The sequence below is a fragment of the Meles meles genome, chromosome 8, assembly GCF_922984935.1.
Source record: "Meles meles chromosome 8, mMelMel3.1 paternal haplotype, whole genome shotgun sequence".
Taxonomy (NCBI): domain Eukaryota; kingdom Metazoa; phylum Chordata; class Mammalia; order Carnivora; family Mustelidae; genus Meles; species Meles meles.
In genome coordinates, this window is record NC_060073.1 from 105,835,402 (window position 1) to 105,852,317 (window position 16,916).

A 16,916-nucleotide genomic window follows, 5' to 3' on the forward strand; every position below is an offset into this window, starting at 1 on the left:
TAGAGGTTAGATGAGGTCAGGAGGGCCAGGTCCCCATGATGGGATGAGTGTCCCTATATGAAGAAGATACAGGGGTGTCTGGGTGGCTCAGTTGGTTGGGCGGCCAGCTCTTGGTCTCAGCTCAGGTCATGATCTTGGGGTCCTGGGATCGAGCCTTGCATCGGGGCTCCTTGCTTGGTGGGGAATCTGTTTGGCGATTCTCTCTCTTCCCTTTCACCTCCCCCTGCTCAAGGATGTGCTCTTTCTCTCTCTCAAATAAATAAATAAATCATAAAAAAAAAAAGGGAAGAGAGAACAGGGTGCTTGCCTAGCTGGAGCTCTTTCTCTCTCTCTACTCCTCATCTTTTCTTCTCCCCTTCTCCCCCCTCCCTTCTTTCTCCCATGAGGACAAAGGAGAAGGGGGCCTTCTGCAAGCCAGAAAGCGAGCCCTCACCAAGAACCAAATTGGCTGGCACCTTGATCTTGGACTTGCAGCCTCCAGAATGATGAGAAGTGTCTCTTGTTGATGGTATTTTGTTATGGCAGCCCAAGCAAACTAAGACCACTTCCTCTTCAGCTTCTTTGCTTCTAGTCTCCGTTCCTTATTTTCCCATCTGAGTTCCTTTCATGGCATTCACCACTGATTGTAATGGTGTGTCTGTTAGTCTGTTAGCTTGATGTTTATCTTCATAGCCAGATGGCTCCCTCCATGAAGCTGCACCTCTTTTGTTCCATCTGGACCCAGGGCTGGCTGAGCACCATGTCCAGCATGTAGTAGGTGCTTAAAAATGTTTCTTGAAGAAATGAAAGGTTGACTACACACGCCTCCAACCAGGTCTCCCTACGTCCTGCCTCGTCCCTTCTGACTCATGCCTTATGCTTTGGCCATGGTTATCTTTTTAAAACATTAATTCCACCCAACCCAACCCTTCCATGTTTATTGGCTCTACCCGCCCCCCCCCACCTCACACTCTGGGTCGAATGTTTACGGGAGCTAGGTGAATTTAAAATCAAACTGATAGGAAAGGTGCTGTGAATCATTAATAAAAATGCATTTAATTTCAAATTGTGGATGTGCTTTCCAAGTAACCCTGAAATCCACGAGCACTACAGGAAATGGATGAGTCATGCCTCCCACTACCTGGTGTCCTCTAGGTTGGGGCTACATAGAGTCGGCCCTCACTGCCTGAGCCTGCCTCTCGTGGCCACCAGCATGCTATCTCAGGTGGCCACAGCCCACAGCGCCCGTCTCTGCCATCCCCACGCGGGGCTCTGAGAGCTCCCACCCAGCAGGGCAGTGTGTGCCATGGAGGTGTGTCTCTCCCCCTCCACACCGCCACTGTGTGTATTCTGGAATGTTATGTTGTGTGCCTTCCAGGGGGGTGGGGTAGGGGTAGAGATATTCGGGGAAGACAAGGCAGGCTCTTTGATACAGCTATTTAGAAAGCCAGGAAAACACAGTTCAATAGAAATTTCCTCTTCAGTCAGCGTTGGTCCATTTCCCCTCTCCTTACTAAGAGGAAGTTCCGTTAGCTCATAGAAACCCAGAATCACACATTCTTTAGCTTGGAAAAGCCCTCGAAGGAGATTACTCAGTTTAAGAACAAATGGCCTTCTGTAAGGGACTTGAATCCAATTCTGGAGACACCCATGAGTGTCTCAGCGCCAGCTGCAGGAAGGACTCCGTTTCCTCCACAAGCGTCGGCTGGGCTGGGCAGGAGACCCAGTGCGAACTCCTGTTCATGCTTCCCAAGGGAAGCCGGCAAAGCCTGCGGCAGAGCCCACATCCTCGGACTCTGTTCTCCCAGCTGCTCTGCGCTTGGTCTCTTCCCACCCAACTGGTTGCTGATTCCTCTTATTCTCTCCGTCTTCGTATTCACCTGTTGCTCTCCATCCAACGTGCCACACGGGCCTTTTCCTGGGGGCAGAGGCCATCCCCCACACCCAAGGCCAGGAGCCCCCATAGCTCTTACCAACAGGACAGGACAGGACAGCCTCCACGGCAAACATCTTAACATTTCCAAATGGTGTGGTATTAGCCAAGATCTCCGGTGATGCCAGGATTGGCACTTCCCAGAACTGTATTTCGTCAGCGTGGAATGGCAAGAAGTGCTGTTGGAGGTGACACACAGGAACAGGGGTGAGGTGTCCCCATTCACCTCCTTGAGGATCCAGGATGGGACAAAGGGCAAAGTGCATTGGAGACTCTGGCTGGGGCCCTGAGTGTGCTTCATTCAGAGGGCTGAGCTTGGGGAGAGACTCAAACCCACGTGTGGCTTTTCGTGGAAGGAGCAGGCTTGCTCTCAGAAGCAAATGCAGATGGCTTCCGCACTTATGAGAAGCGCCCTGTGACACCCCTCCACGTGGAGGGGAGCAGCTGGTGAGGCTCCAGGCAGTTCTGATCTCTTTTCCAACCGGTCAGATGCCACACTCAAAACACTATGTTCTGCATTTCCTTTTCAGCCTTCAGAAAGAACCTTCCCGTTCCTTCATACTTCAGGTTAGTGTGAGGATGCCTACCTGTGTCATTCTGACTGGAGCTGAGTCTTTGTTCCTGCTAAAGCGACATGACACATCTAACTTGTTATCAACCCCAGTTATCAACAACTTGCGGCTTCCACCAGCTACCATGTCATCAGAAAGTTGACTGGTTTCACAGGATTCCTGAGGTCCTGACAATTTATTGAAGTGAAAAACATACATGGCTGATTTACAGAGGCTGTCGTGCAAGGCACACTCACACCCACCACCTCGGTGAGACCCGCACCCATGTCCATTGCACATGTTGGGTGTGGCTTTCTAGTTTTACAGATGAAGAAACCAAGGCCCTTCAGTTTACAGATGAGGAGATGCTGGAAACCGTGGAGTCAGAACGAGAACCTCCAGGTTCTTGAGATACCCAGAATCCTTGCACTGGACCATGCTGCTGCTTCAATAAGTATGTGAACAAAATAAATAAATAAACCTTTCAAGAGAACCCCGAGGAACCCTCCTTCGAGCCCAAGTTTCGAGAGGGAGTTCAGTTATCAGATGGGCACATCAGAGCCTCCGGGTACGATGTGGTGGGGGAGTCGGGGTGCGTCTGGGTGGATTCCCTGAGCTAGAGTGTCCCTTCTCAGAATGCCACAGAAAAGTGCAGGGCTGAGGGGTGACCCAGGTGGGGGGGTGGGCAGACAGACCCCAGGCCTGTCACTCGCTCCCCCCCAGCTTTCTTGCCCGGGCACTGTAAACTGGCTTTGAAGGTAGAACCCAACCTGGACTGTGGGGAGGCACGGCCCATACCTGTCCCCATCACGGGCTCAGGGCCGGGTGGTCCTCTTAGCATGGACTTCTGCTAAATCTGTTAACCCCCAGCATGTGAACAAAGCCGCTGTGAGCACATACTGGTTCTGCAGTTCACTTCCTCCCAGCCTGGGGTCACACCAGGCTGGAGACGTCAGACCTGACGCCAGCTTGGTTACCATCCAGCATGGAGGGCCCACTGGACACTGAGTCATTATTCCACATGCGTTATCAGAGGTTAAGAGGGCCTCTTGAGAAGTGGCTGGTCCAAGCTCACACAGCTGGATGCTGAGAGAGCAGGGGTCAGAGCCCAGTGCTGTGTCCTGTGGGTCTGTAGCTCAATGCTAGCAGTAAACGCAAGCGCAGGTCCCAACCCTGACCCTCTGGGGCAGGCGAGCTGGTGCCCACGCCGAGACCACCAGAAGAGTTGAGTTTTGCCCAATACAAAGAGCCATGATTTCTCTGGTACCGTCAGCAGGATGGTGGGGGCAGCAGGGGGGAGGGAGTGAGTGGCTTGGCCTCGGGGTGCTTCATCCCCCCACCTCTGGTGGGGTGCCAATTGAGGTTGGCAGACTGACTGACCAGGACAGATACATCCTAAGATCTTCCATGACGAGCCCCCTGCCTCAGGGGGTGCTGCCAGCCGGGAAGCTTCTCCATGTGATCATCCCAGGCTGACCAGCTCGGACCAGCCAGAGATCAAACTTGGTCTCTGCTCCTTCTTTGTCCTCCTAGAAATGACCCCTGCAGGGAAGCGCCCACCTGGCCCTTGGCTGGTCTGGAGGCGAGGCTTGAGTCCGAACTGACTTCAGCTTGGGCCTCCCCACAATTCCAGAAAACCCTGTGACTCCCTTCAGCAAATACTCTGTCACAGCGCAGGAAGAGCACCAAGGAGAGGGGAGATTTCCTCCCTGCCCTTCCTGGCTCTGCCAGAGTCTTTGGAGCCCTCCTGCAACATGGGCCACCGCCACCCATACAGCCTGCAGGAGTTTAGCAAGAGAGTCTCTCTCTGTCCTGGGCCCCTTAGCCAGCCCTGCTGGGCGTGGTGAGTGCTGGTCCCCCCACCCCGGGCTTGCAGAAGAGTGCCCACATTGGCTTCATGCATCTGACCCTGGGGGCCCTCGGCTGAAATCGAAAGCAGTCCCTTAGCCTGAGTCACTCACTGGAGTGGAGGCTGGAGATCAGTGGCAGGGTGACCAGGTTTGAGTCAAAGCTGCCCAGGAGACTGACTGGGGCTGCCACACTATCCGGATGGGCAAGATCATGGGCCAAGGTCCAGTCAGATGCTCCTAGGTCAGCACAGCTGGTCATGCCCAGGAGTGACCACTGCTCAGTTGGCTGGTCCCACTGTCCAGTTGAGGTCCTTGAGGGAGTGGCAGTCATTCCTGGGTCCTGTTTCAAATAGCCCTTAGCCAGCACTGGTGGAGGCCAGCCTGCCTCAGCATCCAGGCATGTCCTGAGCCCAGGGCCAAGGCTGTCTGTTGAGGAGGACTCTTCCTCCAGGCAGCCTGTCTTGGCTGCTTTCTCCTCTGTGCATGTGGTCTGCTTCAGATAGCCCCGGAAAGCCACTGAGGCTGGGTCGTCTTCTCCAGGCCCCTCAGGCCCAAGGGGATTGTTGGAGCCACCCTGTCTATCCCCAGGCTGCCCCTCAGAGTTCTGGACTAGGCCAATGCCACTGTCATCTTGGCCCTTGCTGCTGTCCCCCACCGGCCGCTCCCAGCTGGGGCCAGTGCCAGGACTCAGGCTGGGCTCCTGCAAGCAGATCCCACTGTCCGTGCTGCTGCTGCTGCTGCTGCTGCTGCTGCTGCTGCTGCTGCTGCTGCTGCCACTGTTGCTCTCCAGCTCCGGGGGTGCCCCCTTGCCTATGGTCCCTCCAGCTTGGGGGTGGGTGGAAGGGAGGAGGAACTGGGGTTCTTCATTCTGCAGGGATGGCTTGGCGCTGCCAAACCCACTGTCCGTGCTGCCGTGCAGTTCTGAGTTCTTCAGCTCTGCGGACACTTTGGGGAAGGCCTCCTCGTCCAGGGGATTGATGGCGTCCTGAGGCTCAGGGTAGGAAAGCTGGCTGATGAAGCTGGAGGGCTGAGGCTTCCCAAAGACCTGGACAGGACAGGGCGGAGTGAGAGAAGCGAGGGTTACCTGTGGGAACCCACTCCAGGGGCCAGGAGGTGGGCTCGAGAAGGTTCTGCTCTAACCAAGAGGCCCATGGAGCCACTTGCACTTTTTATTTCACTTCAGAATCTACCTTTCCTCTGAGTGTGATTCTCAGTCTGGCTCAGGCCTGTGTGCTTGCAGCCCAGGTGGAATGGCAGGCAAAATGGGAGCCGGCCCGGGAACGGAGAATGTTCTCAGCCCCAGCAGCAGTCCTTTCCAAACCTGAGAGTAAGCCAGACTCATCTAGATAGATTTAGAAGGGTGTTTCAAACTTTTTTTTTTTTTTTTTTTACTATGATCCCAAATAAGAAATGTGTTACATAATAGCCTGTTTATAGATAACCCACAAACTGAAAGCAGTTTCACAAAATACTTCTCATTACTACCTGGGTACTGTGACCTACACTACTACTCTCTTCTGTTCTACTCCTGTTCTAGTCTATCCTACCCTGTCCTATCCCATCTCCTCCGTTATCCTCACTTGTCCATTTCATTTTTTTAAAACGCTGGATGTGAGACACCAAATTAAGTTCTCCACCCACTGAGTTGTGACGTGCACAAAGATGGGATGGCTGCCACATGGGGCAATGTAATGAGCACAGAATTAGCAGTGGGGGAGGACCTGTTCCTTACAACCTGCCTGGAGTCCCAGGGAAAGTCACTTAATCCCTCTCCCGCTTGTGTTCCATCTCAGCCACACTGGGGTTCTCTCTGCTCAGGAATGCCTCAGCTTAGTGCTCTCAGGGCCTTTGCACATGCTATGCCCTGTGGTAGGAACTCTTCTCTCGGCACTTTCTGGCTGTGTCGTCCTATCAGTCGAGTCTCAGCTCAGATGTTCCTCCCCAAAGAAGTCATCCTGATCATCCTGGCTAAAGCAGTGCTCTGACACGCTGGACATTCACCTAGTTTACTTCTTCCCAGCACTTGGTTCCTGAAATTCTTTTAAAATTTGTTTTCGGTCTCCCACCACAACCTGCTATCTAGCCACATTTCCCCCTCACACCCAGCAGAATATAAGCTCCTGGAGGAAAGGAGCTGTCTGGTTTTGTCTGCCACTCTGTTCCTGGAGCTTAAACTAAGCCGACTCTCATAAGGTTTGTTGACTGACTTACTAACTCACTGGGACACACCTATCCTCATTCCCTTTGTAAGTCTGGACTCAAATGCAACTTATTGGTTGAGTTCCTATGAATACCACACAGGTTGGTGATTAAGGATATCAGACTGCATGGTTCAAATCCCAGCTCTGTCTTGCATTAGCTATGTTGCTTTGGCTGAATTATTTGCCCTCTCTGTGCTTTAGTTCCTTGCCTATAAAACAGAAATAGTGCATATAGAACAGACTTAGAGCGCTTGCTAAGCCGATGCATGGTCCATGCATCCATGTCTGTGGATCGGAATCTCCCGGGAGCACAGAGAAGGGACAATGAATTACACATTCCATTTAGGCACATTTTAATCCCGTAAGGCTGTAGGGGCTGCCTGTTCCCAGTCTCCTCATCCTACCACTCTACCCAGGGTACTGGAGCTAGGAACATAGTCCTTTGCTGCCTGGATAAAGACCCTAATTAGGCCTGCATTCCCACTTCCCAGAGTTCTTACTTAACATAATTCCAGAGGGTCTTTGTCTCCTTATTTTTCCTAGAAATCCTGGAATCCCTTGGAGTGGGGAGTGCCCTCCCAGCTGTGGCCTTTCCTGGGGCCCCCTGCCTCCCTGATGGAGCCCACCCTTCCCAGCAGAGCCTGTGGTCCTCACAGTGATGCCCGCTGTGGGGATGAGGCAGCAGCCTTTGGAGCGGCTTGAGTCCCAGTCGGGACAGGCAGAGCTTTGGAACTGCTGCTGCATGCTGCGAGCTGCATTCCGGGGGCTGGCTTAGCCCACGTGCAGCAGCTGCAGGCCCTGTGTGGCAAGAGGAAATGCTCTGGGAGGGGAGCAGAGAGCCTGGCCACCTCCATGACCCCAGCTCCTTGGCAGTACCCCCCCACTCCGCTTTCTGCCACTCGCAGCAGCCCAGGGCTGGGCTTCCAGTCCCATGTTCTTCCTCTTCTGGTGCACAAATCCTCACTAGCTGGTAGGGGTGGGAAAGACTGGGCTCTTCCTGACTTTTCCTGGCTCTATGGCCCCCATGCCTGTAACAATTGCTCCATGCCTCAGTTTCCTTCCTTGCAAAATGAGGCTAATAACCCCACCTGCCTCAGAGGTAGGAATGCACAGGGGTGGGCCCATGGCCTGTTGTTATTAAATAATTACCAAATGACATGTAGGGGGTTGGGACTACTCAGTGTATGCCTTATTGGGGGCCTCTTAGAAGGCAGTGTTCTTAGCACTGGGCTTTGCATTTAAGCCTTCCCTCTGGCCCCATGGTCCTTGCTGAAGGGGCCTCCTGTTACTGACAGGGCTGAGGGAAGGGACAGTCTGGGAGGGAGCCCCCCGTCTGCTGAACTCCTGGTATGGCTAGGAAGGATGGGCCAGCAGCCACCCCAAGACTCACCAGGACGGTGGGCAGCTTCCTCCGGCGCCGCACGTACAGATGGAGGGCCAGGCAGTAGGCCAGGGTTCCGCACAGCAGCGGGACGAAGGTGAAGAAGATGCTGAGGTTGGTCGCGGTGAAATCTGCAGGCCCAGAGGGATGTGTTTGTGGCCTGGCTCCTGGGAGTCCATGGCTACTCTCAGGAGCCACTCAGTCGGTGGCCCAGGTGATCCCTCCCAGGCCACAACCAGATGCTTCTGGATCCTTGGAAATCCCTGCCTGGCCTTCCAACCTCTGTTCTGAAGGGATTTCCTCACTAGACACACTGACTGTGCTTCTAGCCCCACACACAGTTCACACCACAGCATGTGGAATGGCGGGGGGGGGGGGGGCGGGATGGCACAGCAGGTAAGAACCGAGGCCTGGCTTCTATCCCAGCTCCACCACTGACTCAGCCTCTCTGAGCCTCAGTTTCCCCGTCTATAAAATGGGAACGATAATAGTGCCTACCACACGATTGTGAAGTACACAGCACTGATCATCCACCACCTTGCTTAACTTATGTCACCTGAACCCTATAACAACCTTAGGTAGTGAATACTGTTATCATCCCCATACAGAATAGGATCTGGGACCCAGAGAGTTTAAGTCACTTACCCAAAGTCACTTACCACATAAGTGGTAAAGATGAGATCTGAAGTCAGACCTAGACATACAATTTTTTCTTCTACTAGTGAGTGAATGTTAAAAAAGTTCTTAAGGCTGCCTGACACAGGGATGATGCCTTAACTCTGCTTATGTGTGAGAGAGGCTAAATGCCAATGAACTTGTGAGTGTCCTTTGTGACTTGAAATGCATGGTAGAAATACAGGGAGTCACTCTGGTCTTTGCTGGACCTTGCCCACACTGGCCTGGCACGACTGGTCAGGCATATGCTTCCTTGAGTTGCTATTTACAGCTTCCTCTGGGCGTGCCCTGTCTCCCCAGCCAGACTGTAAGATCTTCGGGGACAGGACCATGGCTTTCACATCCCAAGTCCTCTCCCCTCCCCTGTCCTTCCCCCTCCCCTGTCTCAGCACCTGTAGAGAGCCTGGCTTTAGCAGCTCTAGCAGGGGTCAGCTCAGTTCTGATGATGATGGGGGATAAGGAGAAGGCTGTCTGTACCCAGCCCCAAGAAAGGACAGCAGAGGGATGTGACAAACAGGAACTACTACAGCTGACAGAGCGGGTCTGGACAGGGGGTGGGAGGTGGGGGGCTCCTGGGAAGCACAGCATGCTCAAGCAGAACACCATCTCTAGCAGAATCAGGAGACCTGGCTCTGCCGCCATGCTCTAGAAACTTGTTTGGACCCACGGAGCCTCAGTTCCCACATCTCTGAAATGGGGACAATAGGCACTTTCTCATAGGGTTGTGCGGGAGAGTGCCCCTGGCATGGGTGGCCCTCAACTGATGCTTTTCAGATCGTGTGAGGCCCTTCCTGCCTCCCCTCCCTGCCCCAGACAGCAGCCCTGACCACAGACTCACACTGCCGGGTGAGCACGATGCACTCCTCCTTGGACCATAGCCCCTTGTTCAGTCGGGAGCTCACAGATGGCTTCACCTTGACACAGAACTCTCCCAGTTCTCCAGGAGGTGAGAGACTGAAGTTTTCATGTTTCACCTTCACCTCTGTGAACTGAAACAAAAACAACATAGCAATAAACAAAGTACCCTTGATTCATGGACCATGGAAACTGAGAGCAGGGGACCTGTCAGAGATGCTCCAGGACACCCCCTTCGGTGTCCTTTCCCTGACATGACCAACCCGTTCTTATCAACACAGCCCAGGATCTCTGATTAACATGACTGATTTTGTACGAAAAGAGAAAAGGGCCATTTCATAGACACAGAGGACCTTCCTAGAAGGGGCTGGAATCAGACAGTGGGAAGAGGATGGTTCTGGCAGATTTCAGATCTCCCACTTAGAGGGGGTGTCTGTGGCAATTACATAACCTCTTGGCACCTCATTTCCCTATTTATAAAATGGAATAAAATATCCACCTGTGAGGGGATCAGGAATAATAGCTATTAAATGTCTTGTGTGGTACCTGATACTCATGGGCAATGTTTTCCCTGCTGCCTATGCAAGAGCCTAGGTTTGAGGGCTGAGGTTATCTCAGCATCCCCGCCCCCCCCCCCCCCCGTCTTCCTACTCATGTCTTCCGCCCCATCCCCTCCCTACTCTGCCAGCCAAGTTCCCAAGGGGTGCACACAAGGTGCTGCCAGCCCCGGTGACAGGGAGACCCAGGGAGCCCACTGTGTTACAAATACAGGTATCCTGTGGCCCTAGGGAGGCCTGTACCGTATAGTTCCCCGGCACCTTGCGGATCTGAATCTCATATTCGCGGAAGTGTGGGAAGATGCTTTCATAGGTGTCGCCTGGAGGGGCTGTCCTGGGCCTGGGGGGCTGGATCTTCCCGAGGATGACACCGTTGTGCACCTCTAGCTTCACGCTGCCAACCGTCAGAGTCACTGGTGGGGGAAGCAAAACGGTGAGGCCTGCAAGCTGGGGAGGGCTGGGGTGTCCCACCCATGCCTGGCCTCTAGAGTCAGGCTTTACCCACCCTAAAACCTGGGCCACCATTTTCCAGCCTGGCAGCACATAAGGATTCCCTGGGGAGAACCTTATAAATACAGATGCCCTGGGTCCATTCAAGACACAGTGAACTTGAATTTTTGAAGCTAGGCCTTGGATACATTGATTTTGAAACACATTCATTAGGTAATGTTTCTGTAGCTAGCTGGCACTGGCCTGCGGGCAGGCGCTTGGGAGCCAAAGACCTTGAAGACCATTGGTTCTGACTCTGAATTTTGCAGAGCGGGCTCTCCACACACACATATAGAACATGGTCAATTCCAATTCATAAGGAAAGGTCCCATCAAGTCTAGGGCTAACCCTTTTCTCTTATGTTTGCTGAGAGCAACCACCAAACCTTCTTTAGTAACATCTCCCTGCTTCAAAGCCTCCCACCCTGATCCCTGGGAGTTTGGCCTTAAGGGACTGAGGACTGGATCCAGTTCTGTCCACTATTTGCTGCCTTGTGCTAAGTGCTTAGGGATTCACTTCCTCTTCCAGAACCCTGCAAGTACACAGGTCTGGCCTTTGTGACTCAGCTCCTCCAACTCACCCCAAAACTTCTCTTCTGTAGGATAAACAACTCCAGTTCCTTTTAAATCTTGAACCACTTGGCTATTTTCATCTAAATCTTCTCAAAAGTCCTGACTAGTTGTTTGGGCAAACTAGGTCCTCGGCCGGGAAGCCTGGCTGGATGGCGAGTTACGGGAACAGAGCCACATTCTAGACCAGAGTTTCTGGCAGGAAGGAACCCCCAAAGCCATCTTCTAGGTGCAGGGGAGGAAAAGCACCTTCATCCACAGAGAAGCGGGTGTTGGTGCAGGTCCAGTTGGAGTACTGGTTTCCATCCACTGTGCGAACTTTGGCTCGGTAGCCACCATTGTGGTACAGGTCCAGGGTCACCATAGTGAGGTCACAGAACGACACTTGGGTCTGGCTGCAGTTGGGGATGGACTTCCAGGGTTCTTGCCCGTACCTGGGGAGAGACAAGGCAGGGCACTGGTAGAGAAAGTTGTGTTCATAACTACCTCTTTTAAGAGGAAAGCAAGGGGCCCAGGGAGCGAGCTCCCATGAAGTATTTTCTCTGGTCCTGGGCATCTGCAAGAGGATCTCTCTTGGTTCTGGGACCTTGTGCCTACTTCTCTTAGACTGGAATATCTAACATCTCCCAACTCCTCCAGGAAGACTTGCTACCCATTGCAGTACAGCCTGATTTTTCAAGCTTTCTCCCAATTACATTTGCAGTCCCTTAGGGTTTCCTTGTTTTCCAATTATATTATGGATGCAATTCCTGTTTTTCCAATCAAATGGGAAAAACATCAGGGTAAAAGAAATACTTTGGCTTTCTTATGTCAGAGCTCTCAGCACACTGCTCAACACATATGGGGCTCCATCAGTCCTTGTCAACCGATGGATATATGCCAGGGTCCTTCCTGGTGTCACTTCAATAACGAGACAGATCTGTCTTCCCATACTATGGAAGTGGAAGGGGATGGGTGCACCCCCTCCCGCACCCACCTCCCTCCTTTCTCCATCCTCCCCTTTCCGTACCTCAGAAGTTCTACTTCATAGTAGGTGCTGTTTGACGGTTTCGGGATGGGAGTCCAGTGGAGGATATGGGAGAAAAATTCTGCTTCAAACCACACAGATGGCGGCCTAGGCAGTTCTGTCCCTGGCAAGAAGAGTGTCAGTATCAGAGCTTGCAGAGCCCACTCCCAGTGATGACAATGACGATGGTGATGGTGGCCATCATCCTACCAGCTTCCATTTATTGACTACTCTGGGCTCTCTGCTAAGTACTTTACATACGTTGTTTCAGTTAATTCTCACAACCAGCCCTACAAGATAGGCAGTTATGACCCCAACTTTCCTGGAGAAGAAATGGAGGCTCAGAAAGCTTGAGTGACTTGCCCAAGGCCAATGGAGCTAGTAAGGGGCAGGGTGAATCCACATGTGTCTGGTTGCAGAGCTAGTGTTGTATCCATAGATCGTTGTCTGTGGTCCGAAGCAGAGGTGGTGGCTAAGAAGAGCCAAGCTGAGTCTGATGTATCTCCAGAGAGAAAGCATGGGCTGAGGTATGTCTGTCTGCTGTGAGCTCTCATCTCAGATGAGCTAGTCCCTGTCCTTGCTCCAGCCTCATCCCAAGGCTGGCCCCCATTTCCAGCCTTGGTCTCCACCCTGGCCGCAGCCCTGGCTTCAGCCCAGGGCCTCCTCTCTAGAGTTCTTGGGGATACACAGATATCCTGCTTGTTGGCATCTGCCTGTTTTTCTTCAAAGATCTCTTGGGCAACCCCAAGCTGAATGCTTGCTCCATCCCCCTTTATCTAGAAGTGCTGGGTGAGGACAGACAGAATGAAGCAGGTCTGATTCTAGACTGTGCTGGTCATATTTCCACATGGAGCCACCACCCTTGGCTCTGCGGTAAGATACTAAATACCACTGCCTAACTTCATCTTCTGCCCCCTGGTCCCCTATTCACCATGGGGCACCCCAACTTCAGGAGCCTCTAACATTTGCTAGTGTGACTTGGGCAAATTGCTTAACCTTACTAAACCTCTCATTTGTAAGAATGTAATAAATACACCTACTCTAAGAGTCTTGCCAATCAAGTGCAATGAGGTAGGTCAAGGCCATTAGCCAGTCTGTTACTCTTCTATACTCCTCCATCCCTTCATATCTCTTGATCTGCCAGCCACTCTCTCAGGCTTCCTTTGTTCTCTAACTTCTCACCATCTCTCTAGTAACGCTTCTTCTAGAATTATCATTCACACTTAGAAAGTACATCTCCCCTGTCCCTTGCTTTCTTTGTTACAATATCTTTGATCCTTAAGGCTGTGTTTCAATTTCAAAACGTTAGATGGAAAGTGAGAAATGCACCGGGACTTTGCGGTGTTGGGGCTGCATATCCCCGACTCAGCTCTCGATCATGTGAATGGCTGACTGCAGGTTTTACTTTGTATTTTGGTATAGACACAGTTTCAGTCCCTGTTGTCCCTGGCGCCGGCTCTCCGTGCCTCTGCCTCCCTGCCCCAGCATTCTCTCTCCAGGCTTTACTCTCCTCCCTTGCAGAAACTTTCCAGGAGAGCTGCCTGGGTTAGAAGACTGAGCTAAGGGGTAGGAGGAGGGAGAAGGAGGCAGGTGGCAGTGGGAGCACATCTGGGGCTAAAGAAGGAGCAGGGATGATGGGTCGGATGGAGCAACAGGTGATAGTAGGGAGCAAGACCCGGGATGAGAGGGGATGGCATGGGAAAGAAATAGATTAAGTGGAGGGTTAGGGAAAGGTGGAGTCAGATGGGGGATCAAAGCCATTCCCCAGAGGGGAAAGCATTCTTACCAGTTGAACTACAACAACAACAAAAGCCAGGACTAAATTTCTGACTCGCTTGGAGGTGGATGGAAGATAAACTGGGGGCGCGTGGGTGGGTGTCATTGAACTTTATCCAACTCCCGCCCCATCAATTTCTTGCTCTTCCACTTCCACATTGAGGAAGGAGCCTGAGACTCAGACTTGAGGGAACGAGGGAGCTTCTGGTAGACAACGGACCCCCTCCCCGCTCCCCGAAGGGACAACCAGACGGGGTTCTCCGCGGAACGCACAACTTTCACGTAGGGGCGACGCAGAGCCGGAGTGGGGTATAGACGTGCACCCAGCCCCGCGGAGCTGGCCGCGATCCTTACCGTGCGCGCAGGAGCCGAGGCACAGGCTGAGAAGCACCGCCAGCAGCACTACCAGGTGCGGCAGCATCCTGGGCACGCCGCATCCTCCGGGGCCTGAGCCGAAGCCGGAGCAGGACCCAGGCTGCCTGCCTCCAGCCGCGGCTTAGCGGCTCTGCCTCTGAAAGCTGGGACTTGCCGGCAGTCCCGCCTACGCCCCGTGAGGCTGACGTCAGAGGGGCGGGGCCCCGGAACGCCTCGCCCTAGAGGCTGAGCATCCGGTTGCCGGTCGGGGCCGGGTTCCCACCGCGGAACGCTGGCCACCTCCGGGGATGGGGAGGGTGCAGGGGCCGCGGGGCAGTGGTAGGGGCGAGGGGAGAACACCCGGCTGTCCCGGGCCGGGGGCGGGGCTCTGATCAGCTCTCCTCTCCTGGCTTCCAAGCCCCGCCCCCGCCCCCGATCTAGTCAAAGAGGCCTGCGCTGCCCGGAAGGGCCGGTGGTCATGCAGAAGCTGGGGTAAGGGTGTCAGAACTGATTTTGCCGGACGAATAGGGTTGGGATTGGAGCTGTAGCCAAAGCCGGCCGCTTGCTTGAGTTGGGGAAGGAGGTTGTCCCAGCCGCTCAGGGAATATTGCTAGGACACACGTGTGACTCTTGGTGCTGCCCTAATACCTGGTGTAGGGCTCTGAGCCAAACCAACGGTAGAACAGGCAGTCCCCTCCCTGACAATAGCTTTGGAGGGTGCCCACAACCTCCCTCAGCATCTTTTGGTTTCCCTTGCTTGCCTGAAATCTCACGTTTAGAGCTTTTTTTTTTTCTTTTTTCGGCTGGGTAATAGCATTCTTAGAAAACCGGGTAGCCCAGCATCTGTTGGTTACTCACGCTGCGGTATCACTTGACTCATTGGAGATTTCTCTCCAGGTACACCGAAGATGTGGGAGCTCAGGAGACAAGTTCTGTCCGCTTCACTTTGGTTGCGCGGTGACACCTGCCTCAGAGTGTGTGCGAGTCTTGAGGAGGGGGTCCTATTCGGGTCTGAGGGTCTACTTTAGGAAGACCTCACTTTTTGATGATGAGTGAAGGTCAGTCATGCCCCAGCTGCATGGATAGTGGAGAGTGGTGTACCTCAGGCCACAGGATACAGGGTCATTCGGAGCCACCCTAAGGGGACAACTCTTGTTACCGCAGTCTCAATCAGCTGGGAGAAAGAGTTCCAGGGTTTTTAATGTGTGAGAATGTTTTTTGCACTCTCTGTTGCTCAGCTGAAAGATCAAGAGTGTGACCAATTGCTCAGAGGTATCCAGGCATGACCCAAGGGGTGGGGCTGCCTTTTGAGATGACTTCTCAGTTCCCACTGACCTTTTGAAGGAGGAGGACACTGTGCAGTTTCTTGCTGAACTTGCCTTTACACTTTACTTTCCCTTTTTATTGTTGAGTTATAAGAGTTTAAAAATCTTTCCCCATTGCCATTTTAAAGGAGGGTTCGATTTCTTAATTCACTCATATGACAAACAATTTCTGTACACTCCGTTGGGGGCAGATACTGTGTTAAAGCGGAGGATAAAATGGTGATCAGAACAAGGTCCCTTCCCCCAAGAAATTTATAACTTAGCTAGAGACAAAAAGTAAAGGGAGATTTTAGTATGCTGTGAGAAGTGTGCTGGGAAGGGAAGTACAGACTAGCGTGGGTTCACAGGAAACAGGCACTCGACCCCAACTGGTAGAAGATAGAGAAGACTTCTTGGAGGAGGTGACATGTAAGCTGATAGTGAGGGATGAGTAGGAGGCAGCCGGGTGAAGAGCAGATAGGGAGGTGTTCCAGACAGAATTATATCCTTAGAGATGGGGGAACATGGCACTTTGAAGAACCTTGACAAGTGCATAAATTAGCCTTCCTCTTTTAAGATAACGTTGCCATGCCTGACATAGGTTAACATTTTGCTCAGGTAGAGCCCGAGTTTGAATATAGGCCATCCACATGTAGCTTGCTACATTCTACATTCTACTACATTCTAGATTCATAGAAAGTCCTCAGAACGGGAATTATGTCCAACATACGATTTTACCATACCTTTTGTAAAAAACAAATTCATATATTTGCTTTGGTTTGTATTTAGTAATGTAGTCTCCGTGTTCTAAAATGTCCACACTAAGGTTCTGTGATTTCTGGTATTCGTAACAACTGTATTTCCTCCTTCCCTTGCAGTTAGGTGAAATAGGTGACTGAGTTTTAACCAATGTAAAGTTGAATTGATGGGCTCCACTTCTTGGCCTGGCCTCTAGCTGTGTCTTTGCTATCCTGTGAGCTAGGTGGAGGGGGTCCAGTGGAAGACTCCAAGGGGATGGAAGGAGACTGGGTCCCCGAATTACCTCTTGGAGGGGAGCTGTTCAGTAAAGACACCCAATCTGTGTGAGCCTGTGATTTGAGAGAGGAGTGAACTCTTGTTGTATCAGGTTACTGAGATTTGGGAAGTTTTGTTATATCAGCTAGGTCTAGGTATCCTGATGCGAGCGTTGTCTCATTTGAAAAAAAAAAAGATCTTATGTATTTATTTGTCAGAGAGAGAGAGAGAGAGAGAGAGCGCACAAGCAGGGGGAGCAGCAGGCAGAGAGAGAGGTAGGTTCCCCACTGAGCAAGGAGCCTAATGCAGGACTCGATCCCAGGACCCTGGGATCATGACCCGAGCCCAAGGCAGGCAGGCACTCAACTGCCTGAGCCACCCGGGTGTCCCAACATTGTCTCATTTAATCCTTATTACCACCA

The 16,916-nt window shown here is 52.5% G+C and overlaps 1 protein-coding gene across 3 annotated transcripts; it reads right to left on the reverse strand.

The window, feature by feature from the left end:
• Nucleotides 1–758: 758 nt before the first annotated feature.
• Nucleotides 759–14,312, reverse strand: IL10RA (interleukin 10 receptor subunit alpha). 3 transcript variants are annotated; one of them, XM_046017315.1, is made up of 8 exons: nucleotides 14,177–14,312; nucleotides 12,050–12,170; nucleotides 11,290–11,474; nucleotides 10,226–10,395; nucleotides 9,409–9,559; nucleotides 7,905–8,026; nucleotides 5,088–5,358; nucleotides 761–5,054 (listed from the first exon to the last, which is right to left on the reverse strand). In XM_046017315.1, the coding sequence occupies exons 1-8, from the start codon at nucleotides 14,241–14,243 to the stop codon at nucleotides 4,417–4,419; spliced, it is 1,725 nt and encodes a 574-aa protein (XP_045873271.1). In that variant the 5' UTR covers nucleotides 14,244–14,312; the 3' UTR covers nucleotides 761–4,416. The 3 variants fall into 3 exon arrangements, with proteins under 3 accessions (XP_045873270.1, XP_045873271.1, XP_045873269.1); XM_046017314.1 differs by having other exon boundaries at nucleotides 759–5,358; nucleotides 12,050–12,164; XM_046017313.1 differs by having other exon boundaries at nucleotides 761–5,358.
• Nucleotides 14,313–16,916: the final 2,604 nt, after the last annotated feature.